The sequence below is a fragment of the Sciurus vulgaris genome (assembly GCF_902686455.1).
Source record: "Sciurus vulgaris genome assembly, chromosome: 3".
NCBI lineage: Eukaryota > Metazoa > Chordata > Mammalia > Rodentia > Sciuridae > Sciurus > Sciurus vulgaris.
In genome coordinates this window covers 15,520,046-15,532,626 of record NC_136463.1, presented here as the reverse complement: position 1 = coordinate 15,532,626, position 12,581 = coordinate 15,520,046, and the positions used below count along the sequence as shown (strand labels likewise).

The window sequence follows — 12,581 nt, the reverse complement described above, 5'->3', positions numbered from 1 at the left end:
CCTACAACTTTTTGTTTTCTCCTTTCTTTGAAGGTTGTCAGACGTTACCGAGTCGCCCACGAGGTATATTTCACCGCTGTCAGCATCAGGCGTGGTCTGATGGCTTGGTCAGCTTTGCCTTCTCCTCTTTGATTTTAGCCTGCATGAGTTCCCTACACCTCTAATCTTTTAATTTACTTCACCTTAAAAGAAGATTTTTTAAAAATGACTGTTGTAGAGAATAACTTGAACTTTTGATAACTAACCCTGTAAAGCCTAGTTCGTAAATAATTCAGGCATCTGTAAACTAATAATTTAACCTTTTCTTCTTTTTGTGGGTAAAGTAATCCTCAGTAACGTTGGTTTGTTTCATGTCTGTTTGATATTCAAACTGTGCTCCTGGTTCAGAATGAATCTCTGGGAGTCCTATCTGGCACTTACAAATGAAGGGAGCCGTTAGAGTCTTCAGTGGTTTCCCTTCTGTGAAGTACATACTTGAAAATTGAGAGTCTGAACATCTGGGAATATTGAGTCCTGGATCAAAAATAAATTAACCTTCTGGAATTTCTCAAACCTTCTGGTAACTTTAATGTAAACCCTTTCTCCTAATTTCCTGATTTAAATAATTCCAAACTACGCCACTATATGCCCATATGAAATGCAGGCTTTGCTGCCCTTCTGTGGTGCAAGCTTAGACAATTCAGATATTCTTATTTTAAGGTGAATACAAATCCAATACAGCTTCTTGGCAGTGGGAGTCACTAAAATACTCCCAGGTCTAAAAGAAGGTAATTATTGTGGAGCAAGTTGTTCTCTCAGCAGAAATTCCCCTGGGATGTTTTTTTCACCTAGCTTCCTACCACCCTTACATTGTATGAGTTTTTTACCCATCATGCATCCTGTACACTACAGGTCCAGCCACATGGGCGATGGCTACCTCCAAACCAGACATCATGATCATCCTGTTGAGCAAGCTGATGGAAGAGGGGGACATGTTTTATAAGGTGAGGGCAGGAGGAACAGTTTCCTCAAAACAGCCACTGTTTTCTACACAGAATCTTCCAAATCTTGGCAATTCTCATCTTGTTTTAGAAGCAGAGGTAGAATGTCATTCCTCAGTGATGGGCTCCTAATTTGAGGATCTGGGATTTTGCCTTCCCAACAAGAGAGCAGGGGTAGCCCATACTTGCCTGCAACTGGTGACCCCAAAGCCCTAGTTCAATCTGGTCCCTAACAAGCGGCGACAGATTCTACATGGAAGTTGCTAAGTGAAAAACTAATGGGACAAGTAGAAGAAAAATAGCATAGTATAGCTATTTCCAAGCTATTGTTCTTAGCTTTCATGTTTAATATATACATAGATTTAAAAGTCTAGTAGAAATAGTGTATCAGCTATTTTAATAAGATAAAGAAATCAAGACAAATAGCAGTTAAAAGATTTGCTCGGAGTCACTCAATGAATGACAAAAAGAAAGTATGGGATGTGTCTGTACTCAGCATTTGAGCTGAATTCTCCATACCCCAACATAAACATGGCCCATAGGAAGTGCCTTAAGAACATTCCATGCCAAAGTCATCTTATGGTGTTTAGATTAGCTGGATCATCTTCTCATGAAGAAGATAAATACAAATCCATCTTAGTTTTTAGCAGCAGGAATTCCTGAGGCATCTCCAGGCCTAAAAGATGAGGAATTAATTAAGAAGCATGTCATCCCTCCATCAAGTAACAAAATGTCTAAGTTCCTGGGAGTATAATTCTATTTCCTGCATACCTTTTGAGTGAGATTCATGATGAAGAGGGCTTTCAGGAAGCTTGAACCCTGACCCAACCTTGATTTCACACAACTTCACAGAAGGTCCTCATTACTGTAGGTGTCATAGTTATGACCTCAGAAGGGCATCACTATCGAGAATATAAGCCCTGGTCATAGCATAATTTCTGGTTTTCCAAGGGCAAGGAGACCACCTCCTAATGAAAATAGGCAGAGGTATTATTTTTCTCACACTGAATTCTACCCTGGAAGAGTCCACAGTTCTCCTAGCCAAAGGTGCTAAAGGGAAAATAAAAGATGAGCATCCCTGGGGAGTTGCAGTTGTACAGACTGGAGAAACCTGGGGATGCCTCCTACATCTTTCTGGGATCAGCTTACAGATTTTCAGAAACAAAATGTAAGAAAAGTTCAAGTCCTCTATGGCCTGATCCCTAGGTCAGTCATAGATTTACTTCATTGTGAATAATCTCTCCTACAAAGTCAGATGGAATCACAGATTTTAAGCTTCACTTCCCTTCTACCACATACCCCATGTCTTTTCCACCAGTGGGGGAAACTGATTGATTAATTTCTACCCCAAGATTAGGGAAACAACAACTGAACCGTTTTAACTCTCACATTCTTTGTGAGGAAGAGAATACTCTCTTCTGGAAGGCAGCAAGGTGGAGCATCAGACAGGAAAGAGAGTCTCCAAACAAGCCAGAAGCCACAGGAGAAGCAATACCTGTGAAGTGTTTGGGACGAGGAAGTTAGGTGTGTCCCAGGGAAAGCAATCCAAGAAAAGTGAACTTTGACATGAGCAAAGTCAGCCCTTTGGAATCCATTTGGTAAATTGGGATGCAGGGTCTTTCATTTGCCAAGATTTTGTTTCTCTTTGGGTCTCCCCTTACCTTTCCCTTCCTGTCAAGTGGGTCTCCTGTAAAAACATTAAGATCTTTCTGCTGTCACCATCAGGGTGTGTAGGAGTGACAACTTTTGGGAGCAGGAAGGAAATAGAGACCAAATTCCTTAGCTGCTCAGCAGACCAACGATGTGCTTTTCCATCTTCTACCCCTGTTAGAAAGGTAAAGTAAAGGAGGCTGCCCAGCGCTACCAGTATGCTCTGAAGAAATTCCCTAGAGAAGGGTTTGGTGAGGACCTGAAAACCTTCCGGGAGCTAAAGGTGTCTCTCCTCCTCAACCTCTCTCGATGTCGCAGGAAAATGAATGTAAGTCCCTCTCACCCCAACTCCTTTTTGCAGTCCTGGAAGTTGAAAGTTCATGCCACTCACTAGCTTGTACTAGGCCCCTGCAGTCCTCTCTCTGCCACAGTCGAGCTTGGTTGTCCTTCACAGAACACTGACATTTGCAGTTTGAAAGAAACAAAGCCATCCAGAGCTTGATAAAGTGCTATGAGCACTTTACATTCTGAATTTTAAAGATTCCCACAAAAAGTGATTGGAATATCATCATCCTCTTCCCTGTCCCCCCAAGTCTATTTTGTGGTCTTAGGGAAAATGTGAGGGCAGCAGTCATTAGAATCCCAGCTGCACTTAGCTACAAATGGCAGTCATTCCCTTCCTTTCTAGTATACTTCCCAGTCATCCAAGGAAAGACTGGAAAGACAACTCAGGACCATGGGCTTAAAGGTTTAATTTCTAAGGCTGTTCTTGATCTATTCACTTCCTTCCTCATCTTTTTATTCCAGCGTGCCATGTCCCTTCTTGCTCTGAAGGGCATGTCAAAACTCTTCTGGCCCTTTCTCACCCTAGTCGTCCTTCGTCCTTCTTGCCTGCCTTGCAGATACAGTCTCAGACACTCTCAGTCACTGCTCCCATGAATACTGACATTCCTGAGGCAAGATAACTCGGAGATGCTAGGAATCACTAAGATCATGTCAGGAATTGCTGACATTCACCAGCCTAAGGTCTCACTATTCCTCAAGAGATGGAAATAATCTAAGCCAAACAGGAATGTTATCAGTAAAAAACTTAGCTGTATAGAAGCAAGATTTCAGCCTCCGTGGCAAGGAATCTGCTGTCAATTCCAGAAAGATTATTATGTATGTGACCTTTATTTCATTCATCCAAATCCTAAAACCTGACAATGAAAAGAACGCTGAAATGGACTTGGCTGTCTCAGAGGACACAGTAAAAACCTTCAGAGCCAGAGTTGTCCCAGGGCACTGAGAAAAACATGGATGAGATTCCTTTTGAGGGAAGATAGTGTCGGAAGGCCATCTTGAAGGCAGTGAGGTTCCTCTGCTGAGGTTTCTCCTGTGAAATGGAAGCAGCAGTCCCATGGGTTTCCTGTGTCCTCAGCTAGTGAGAATGAAGCAAAGCTTTGAATTTGCTGCCAACCTACTAGCTTCTTTCTTTCCCTGGCAAATAATCAGATTCTTAAAAGTACTCTCATGTTCCCAGAAATAATAATTATCCCAAAAGGAAAAATAGAAGAGTGAGGTAGGAAACAGAGTAGGAATAGAACATGGCCAGTGTACGTTGAAATGCTTTCTCTAGCCCCATACTTGTTCAGAATGTTAATAATTACCTACCATGGGCCAAGACTGGTGCTAAGCACCAGAAGTCTGTCTTCTTCAGTAGAAAATTCCTCATTAATTTTTTAGAACTTTTTTTTTACCTATGCCCCAGGGCCTTTGTACTGCCTTGTTTTCTGCCTTAAGAATCTTGAATGTAACCAGAGGCTACTGAGCTATACTATGACATTAAAGAAGAAAAATCCTTCCTCTTTTGCTTAGTGTTTAAGGGGATCTTAAAAACCATGGACTCTACCTGGTCCCCGTTCCCAGGTGTTCTCAGAGTAAAAGCAGATTTCCTCCAGAGATCCTCCAGTGGTAGCATAGACCCCAGTTATAACCAGGGTCCTCTCTTGTTTATTTTTTTTTTATCTTAAATGCTTCCTAAGTAAGAAAACAGATAAAAGGAAGAACAATTTAGAGAAGCATCTATGAATATTATTGAGCACCTGCTATGTGCCAGGAACTACATACAGCACATAGATGCTTTATCATACTTAATCCAACCTGTAAAGTAAGTATGGGTGAGAAAATACACAGTACTCTCTGAGGACTTATGAAGCAGACTACAGAACTGAGCCCACATCTGTCTGACATCCCTGTACCATTTCCATAGTCCCTACAGTTTGCCTTTACTCAGCCCCTTCCTCCTGGATTTCATAGGACATGTTCTCACTCATCTGTCAGGAACCAAGGCTTCGTGGGCACAGCAGAATGGTATGGGGTAGGATGAGGGGCCGCCTGAGGTGGTGATGTCTTGGCATTTGCCTCATAAGTATATGTAATAAGTTCAGGTTTCCAAATTCAGGAGCTTCACTGTGAAGGGTTGGTGTTTGGCTTCTGAGCTAAAAAGAATTTGGCTAAAAAGGCAGAAAAAGTCCAAATTAAAAGTGTTTTAACACTCTGGGCAGATAAAGCCCAGTGAGCATTTGCAGGCACAAGGAATCTTTTAGTCTGTGGACCAGTGGCTAGAGCCATGTCAGGCATGTCCAGAATCCCAGTATTCCATCCAGAAATGTCAAAAAAAATGTACATATAATTTGTTTTATTCCCAAGTTGTCTATTTATTATATCTCTTCAATGACTCACTTGCACACCTATTGTAATGACAGGATTTTGGAATGGCGGAGGAATTTGCTACTAAGGCCCTGGAGCTGAAACCGAAATCTTATGAAGCTTACTATGCAAGAGCAAGGGCAAAACGCAGCAGCAGGTGAGGAAAGAGAGAGAGAGAGGGTGAAAAGCAAGAGGTCTCTTTTCTGAAAAGCTGGCCAAGGCAACGTAGGCCACCCTGGGGCATATGTACCCAAATGCGTCTTTCCTTGAAGGACTCTTAGGGCCACACTTGGGGATGGCCGCTGTAGCACAGCACTCAGCTCAAGATCAGTAAATCTTCTGGTATATGAAGACCAAAACCTTATTTGGGGAGAAAAGTAAAATGGAGAATGGCACTTTCTTCCAAGAAGCCTCTGCCATGTGTCACTTTTCAAACCCAAATCAGATTGCATAATGAGACTAATGATTTAAAGAGAAAAATCACTTAATCCAAACATTCCACTGACCCTTTTAAAGGAAAAGCAGGGTGGATCACTAATCATCACAGGCTCCTCTCTTCGTAGACATTTGGGAAACCCTGGTTTATTTGTCTTCCTTCTGGGGCTCTCCTCAGATCTGGTGGGCACCAACCTTCCTCACCTAAAGCACTGCCACTAACACACACGGAGATAGGAGGGCCAAGAGAAGTATTGCCCTCTGTTCCTCGTGCCCATCTGCTATAGTTTGGTCACTGGGTGTAAAAGCCTCCAGAAGGTCCTAGAACCTGCCATCATTGTCCTTTGGATAATTTGTCTCTGTCCTTGATGCCTCCTACCCAGCTCTCTACCATCTCCCAAACTCTGCATGGGAAAGAACTGCTTTGGGTTCACGGCTGTGACCAGGGGAATATGGCTGTGAAATCAAACCCAGACTGAATCGAATGGTGACAGTGGCAGCGATGTCAGTCTAACTATCTGGAGTAACCAAGTTTCCACAGAAGCTTTACTATGAAAGTCTCTTTCCCTTTGGTTTATTCCTTTCCCACAAAGCTGATCACTGCTAGTTATTGCTTTTCCAGGCAGTTAATAGAGAGGAGGGACTATTTCTTGAAAGTTCATTTTCTCATTGTAAATTATAATCTACTTGGATTAAGCTCAGCTCCAACCTGAGCTACCTTGATGTAGTGGAATGAGACACAGCAGTGCTGTGGGATGAGGGGTGGAAAGGGCGGAAGACAGGGTTCTTGCTTAGAGTGGAACAGGCCTAAAATTTAGAGCCAAAATATTGAGCATATAAAAGAAAGCTTCTGCCTGATCAAGATATTTTAATATTATAGTTACTGTTTTGTCCTAAGCCACTTGACAGTGACACTGTAAATGACAACCCAACCCTTATACTTCCGGTGTATATTTGGGCACCACAAGAATATTCCTGAAGGGCCCAGCTGGACTGACATAATGGGGACTTTTCTCCTCTAACCGCGGAGATGCCAGAAGAAAGATGGGGGATGAAAGGTCTGAGGAATTCTAGACTCTTTTAGAATGGCAACCCACTTATTTCCTTCCTTACAAATCAAACTAGCCAGACACAGTGGTGCACTGAGGAGAGTGAGACAGTAGGATCACAAGTTCAAGGCCAGCCTGGGCAACTTAGACCCTGTCTCAAAATAAAATTTAACTGGGCATGGTGATGCACACCTCCCAGTGATTCAGGAGGCTGAGGCAGGAGGTTCATGAGTCAAAGCCAGCTTCAGCAAAAGCAAGGTGCTAAGCAACTCAGCAAGACCCTGTCACTAAATAAAATACAAAATAGGGCTGGGAATGTGGCTCAGTGGTTGAGTACCCTGAATCCAATTCCTGATACAGTCAATCAATCAATCAATCAATGAACTTTTAAGAACAGGCTGGGGATAGAGCTCAGTGGTCAGCACCCCTGGGTTAACTTCTCAGTACCACCCCCCCCCCAAAAAAAAAGATCAAACTAAACCAAATCACCCCAGACTTCCACAGATGCCACCAGTTTTCCAAAATAGTGACCATGTTTTCAACTCTTGGTGATTCCTGTTGATTCAGAATAACTCCCATCCCTGTGTTTGCATTTTGTTAAGCAGACAGTTTGCAGCAGCCTTAGAGGATCTGAACGAGGCCATCAAGCTGTGTCCAAACAACCGTGAGATCCAGAGACTTCTAATGCGAGTGGAGGAGGAGTGTAGGCAGATGCAGCAGCAGCAGCAGCAGCAGCAGCAACCTCAGCAGCAGCCTCAGCAGCAGCTACCAGAAGAAACAGAACCTGAGCCACAGAATGAAGATATATACTCTGTACAAGATATATTTGAGGAGGAGTACCTGGAACAGGATGTGGAAAATGTTTCCATTGGCCTCCAGACAGAGGCTCGGCCCAGCCAGGGACTCCCGATAATCCAGAGCCCACCCTCCTCTCCAGCCCATCGGGATTCAGCCTACATCTCTAGCTCACCTCTTGGCTCTCACCAGGTTTTTGACTTCCGGTCCAGTAGTTCTGTAGGTTCTCCCACTAGACAGGGATATCAGTCCACCTCACCTGCTCTTTCTCCAACTCACCAGAACTCTCATTACAGGCCTAGTCCACCACATACTTCCCCCGCTCATCAGGGTGGATCCTATCGGTTTAGCCCCCCTCCTGTGGGAGGGCAGGGCAAAGAATACCCAAGCCCTCCCCCTTCCCCACTCCGCAGAGGCCCTCAGTATAGGGCCAGCCCTCCAGCTGAAAGCATGAGTGTCTATAGATCCCAGTCTGGTTCGCCGGTGCGCTATCAGCAGGAAACAAATGTTAGTCAGCTTCCTGGCAGACCAAAATCTCCGTTATCCAAAATGGCCCAGCGTCCTTACCAGATGCCTCAGCTTCCTGTGGCAGTTCCCCAGCAAGGGCTCAGGCTCCAGCCTGCCAAGGCCCAGATTGTGAGGAGTAACCAGCCCAGCTCAGCCGTTCACTCAAGCACTGTCATCCCCACAGGAGCCTATGGCCAAGTCACCCATTCAATGGCCAGTAAATACCAGGCTTCACAAGGAGACATAGGAGTCAGTCAGAGCCGATTAGTTTATCAAGGGTCAATTGGGGGAATTGTAGGGGATGGGAGGCCTGTGCAGCATGTCCAAGCCAGCCTGAGTGCAGGTGCCATCTGTCAACACGGAGGGTTGACCAAAGAAGATCTTCCACAGAGACCTTCCTCAGCATATCGTGGTGGTATGAGATACAGCCAGACACCCCAGATTGGGCGTAGCCAATCAGCATCCTATTACCCAGTCTGTCACTCAAAACTAGATCTGGAGCGTTCCTCCAGCCAGTTAGGTTCCCCTGATGTGTCACATTTAATCAGAAGACCTATCAGTGTCAACCCTAATGAAATCAAACCCCATCCACCAACTCCCAGACCGTTGCTGCACTCCCAGAGCGTGGGCCTTCGCTTCTCTCCATCTAGCAATAGCATCTCATCCACCTCCAACCTAACTCCTACCTTCCGGCCTTCTTCCTCAATTCAGCAAATGGAAATCCCACTGAAACCGGCATATGATAGGTCATGTGATGAACTGTCACCAGTGTCTCCCACTCAGGGAGGTTACCCCAGTGAGCCCACCCGATCCAGGACCACACCATTCATGGGGATCATAGATAAAACAGCCCGGACTCAACAGTACCCCCACCTTCACCAGCAGAATCGGACCTGGGCAGTGTCTTCAGTGGATACCGTTCTCAGTCCCACATCTCCAGGCAACCTGCCTCAGCCTGAGTCTTTCAGTCCACCGTCATCCATCAGCAACATTGCCTTTTATAACAAAACCAACAATGCACAGAATGGCCATTTGCTGGAGGACGATTATTATAGCCCCCATGGGATGCTGGCTAATGGGTCCCGTGGAGACCTGTTGGAGAGAGTCAGCCAGGCCTCCTCTTACCCTGATGTGAAGGTGGCTCGGACCCTACCTGTGGCTCAGGCATACCAGGACAACCTGTACAGGCAGCTGTCCCGGGACTCTCGACAAGGGCAGACATCCCCTATCAAACCAAAGAGACCATTCGTGGAGTCTAATGTTTAAAAGACATTTGTTGGAGTGAGACCCATATGTTTTCACTGCACATTTTCAGGCTTGGTTTCCACATTCGAGGTAGTTCTCTGGCTTAATTTCTCATGTAGTTTCTGTGTGGTGTTCAGAGGTGGCAGCCCACATGCTGAAATTCTTTGCATGCAGCCGACTGGGAAGCTGGCCTCCGGTGAGCCAGAACTTCAGTTTCTCTGGTCTGTGCCCCAGCCACATGTTCTCCCCCTCTCTTCAGATGCCAACGAGGAGATTTTTGTGCCGTGTGCTTTAACCCAGGGAGATCAGACACACTGGTCAGCTTTTTCCAGGAGACAATCGCTTTCACTGATGTTCTTGTTGTATAAATGTCTTTTTTCTTTTTTAAAAAGTGAGATGTTCTTGTTCGTTTTCTTCTAGGAACTTTAGAGTGTGATGCCCCTTTGCCTTTGCATTCTTATCCAGTGTTATCCAAATAGCCAACCCCAGTGCATTTGTGTGCCATGGTCTTTTTCCCCAGACTGCCAGCCAGCTCCCTGCAGTCATCAGGTCTAGAATGTTCATTTGCATTTTTATTGGTCTTCTACGGGGTAAAAGACTCAAGGAGGGAGAGAGAGAGAATGAAGAAAAGTCTGTTACATTGGAAGAAAGGGACTGGGGATATACCTCAGAGGTAGGGACTTGCCTAGCATGCACACGGCCCTGGGTTGAATCCCCAGCACTGCCAAAAAAAAAAAAAAAAAAAAAAAAAAAAACCCAAAATAATTTTTTGAAATGTCACTACATTGGTTTTCTAACAGGCATTTTAGGTACATTTAGGAAAAAACTGGCCCTTAAAATATGTTGGTCAGACAAGGAAATTCAGTTAAAATTGTGGGTATTTTTTTTTAAATTCACTGAGTTCTTCTAACCACTAAAAGCTACTGATCTGATTTTCCAGGAGTAGGGAAGGAAATAAACAGAGAGAAAAGAAAGATGACTCTGAATTCTTAGTGAAAGGCTGTAGAAAATCTGTCTTGAAAAAGTGTACATTTTAGATCCTGAAACATGGAGTATCCGGTTCCACAGAAAGCAAGCTTCCTGACAGCTGGCTGGTATGATGAGCCTTTTAGCTGCATCTCCACCTAGAGCCAGATTTTGTTCTGTTGGCCCTCTTTGTCAAGCCCAGATGGTGTTATGAAGAACTTGGTTCTTGGAGAAGCTAATCGGATTGTCTTGGGACTGTAAGACCGATTGCCAGGATTTCTACCCAGGGCCATTGCATTCCATGCCTGTTGTTATCTAATTCCATTTTGAGATCTATCACTTCATTTTCTACTATTAGAGGAATTTTTTTTTCTTTTTCTAGGCGTGCTTATGGGGGTGATAATTAAAATCATACACAGCAAAAAATGTTCCAGGGTGAAGACCAACCCCTTTCAGCCCCGTCTTCTAGCCCTGATGGCAGGTTTCTTCTTTAGTCACTCTCTGCACATCTTCTAGGTCTTGTGGTTGTTCTCTAACCTGACCTTTGAGTGATGGAGGCCACCATGAAATGGACAGCAAGACCACTGCGACCAAAGCCTTAGCACAGTCCTGGCACTGGCTGCACATCAGCCCTTAAAACTAAGAAACCACCCGACAAACTAAACTGCTGAAATTCAACAGAAGAGCATTGATTCTCTGCCATTAGGAATCATTCTGCTCCTGTTAGTAAAGGGCTACAGAAAGAGCAGTTTCCTGAATGAGATCCAACTGTGAGCAGACCAGTTTACAGTTAAGTATTTTCAGAAAGGATCGTTAGGACGCCAGGAGCAGAAGGCTGAGATCAGAAGATCCCACCAAATAGATGGACCCCTGAGCCCCAAGTCCCAAGCCTAAACAGGCCAGGATTCACCTCTGTGTGCTGGAAGCAAATGTTGGGGCCAACTGAAGACCCAGACACTTTTTCACCTGGTGTGTAAGGACTGCCTGCTACTCACCTAGGCCTGGGTGGGCATCAGTGGCCTCTACCCACAGATCTGTCTATATCTCCATCCCACATCAGGAAGATGAAGTGTGGGCTAAGGGTATAGCACTTGCCTAGCATGCATGAGCCCCTGGGGTTGATTTCCAGCACCCAAAAAAGGAAAGAAGAAGATGAAGTGCATCTGCCTGTAGCTAGGAACCCAGCAGCCTCAGGTGTCTTCCTGGCCAGGTCTCAGGCCTGTTGGGCTTTTTGCATCTTATCCCATTTTAACCACCTCTTAGTGGGGAGCTGCTACATTTTGAAGAATTTCTTAGTCTATTATAAAAGAGCTCCTGCTTATTAATACCACACACCACCTGCACTTGCCTCTTCAGGTGGGTAGGCAGGTCGTGATTTTAGATATGCCATTGATGCCACTTCTCCCCAGGGTCTCTCTCAGTTTTCCAGGATAAATGAGATTTGGGGTCTGCACCCTATCAGGCAAGACATCTAAAATGGTAACAGTCAAAATGCAGTTTCTATTTTAGTCATGCAAAAGGGTGTAGATATCACTTCTGGATGCCAGTTGTCTTTTATCAGAAAATGCCAACAGGAGTTTATTGGGGCGAGAGACAAGGTATTTCCTTGGAAGCAGACTGCCTGTGCCCTGTTTTGCTACTTCACTGCCATGGGATGATCTTAGTACTGTATTTAGAGATACCCCTTCCCCAGCAGCAAACATTTGCCGAATTACCGTCTGGCTTCAGGTGGGAGGAAAGGTTTTAAAGGAACCTGGTAAGTTCCACTCACCCAATTCACATCACTCCCTGAAATGGAGACAGAGGTGACAACTTCAGCTTATAGGTTTCTCACCAAATCATATATTCCATTTGCCCAGATTTCTTGCACTAATGGGTTTTCATCACATCCCATTTATAAATGGGTGCACTTTACTGTTTGAATTTGTAACTCTGATAAATACTGGATATTTAATTGTGAGTAGTGTCTTCATTAGAAATAAGCAGAATCGCTCTTGTCTTTTAGTGTATTTTTAAGAAAAAAAAACAAGGAAAAGAAAGAAATCAAGCAGTGGATCACAACATTTATAGCACAAGAAATAACTTGTATATAAGCATCAAAAAGATTAAGAATTTTTAAATACAAAAAATATTTGCAGTGATTTTAAAGTGCTTTTCCAGCAATTTTCTTAGGGACTCCTGAGACATGGTTACTTTATTTACTGGATCAGTAAGGCACACAATTAACAATTAAAAATTAATGTTTATTTACAAAGTAAAGGGA

The 12,581-nt window shown here is 44.3% G+C and overlaps 1 protein-coding gene across 12 annotated transcripts in view; it reads left to right on the top strand.

The window, feature by feature from the left end:
• Positions 1-12,347, top strand: part of TANC2 (tetratricopeptide repeat, ankyrin repeat and coiled-coil containing 2) — a 554,326-nt gene extending 541,979 nt beyond the window's left edge. For 9 of the 12 annotated variants that reach the window (XM_079134933.1, XM_079134942.1, XM_079134931.1 and 6 more), the window contains 5 exons: positions 34-63; positions 892-983; positions 2,812-2,958; positions 5,378-5,478; positions 7,411-12,347. In XM_079134933.1, the coding sequence (XP_078991059.1) occupies positions 34-63; positions 892-983; positions 2,812-2,958; positions 5,378-5,478; positions 7,411-9,373 (2,333 nt within the window). In that variant the 3' untranslated portion in view covers positions 9,374-12,347. The remainder of the gene's footprint in view (positions 1-33; positions 64-891; positions 984-2,811; positions 2,959-5,377; positions 5,479-7,410) is intronic. The other 3 variants (XM_079134934.1, XM_079134940.1, XM_079134932.1) reach the window with 1 other exon arrangement.
• Positions 12,348-12,581: the final 234 nt, after the last annotated feature.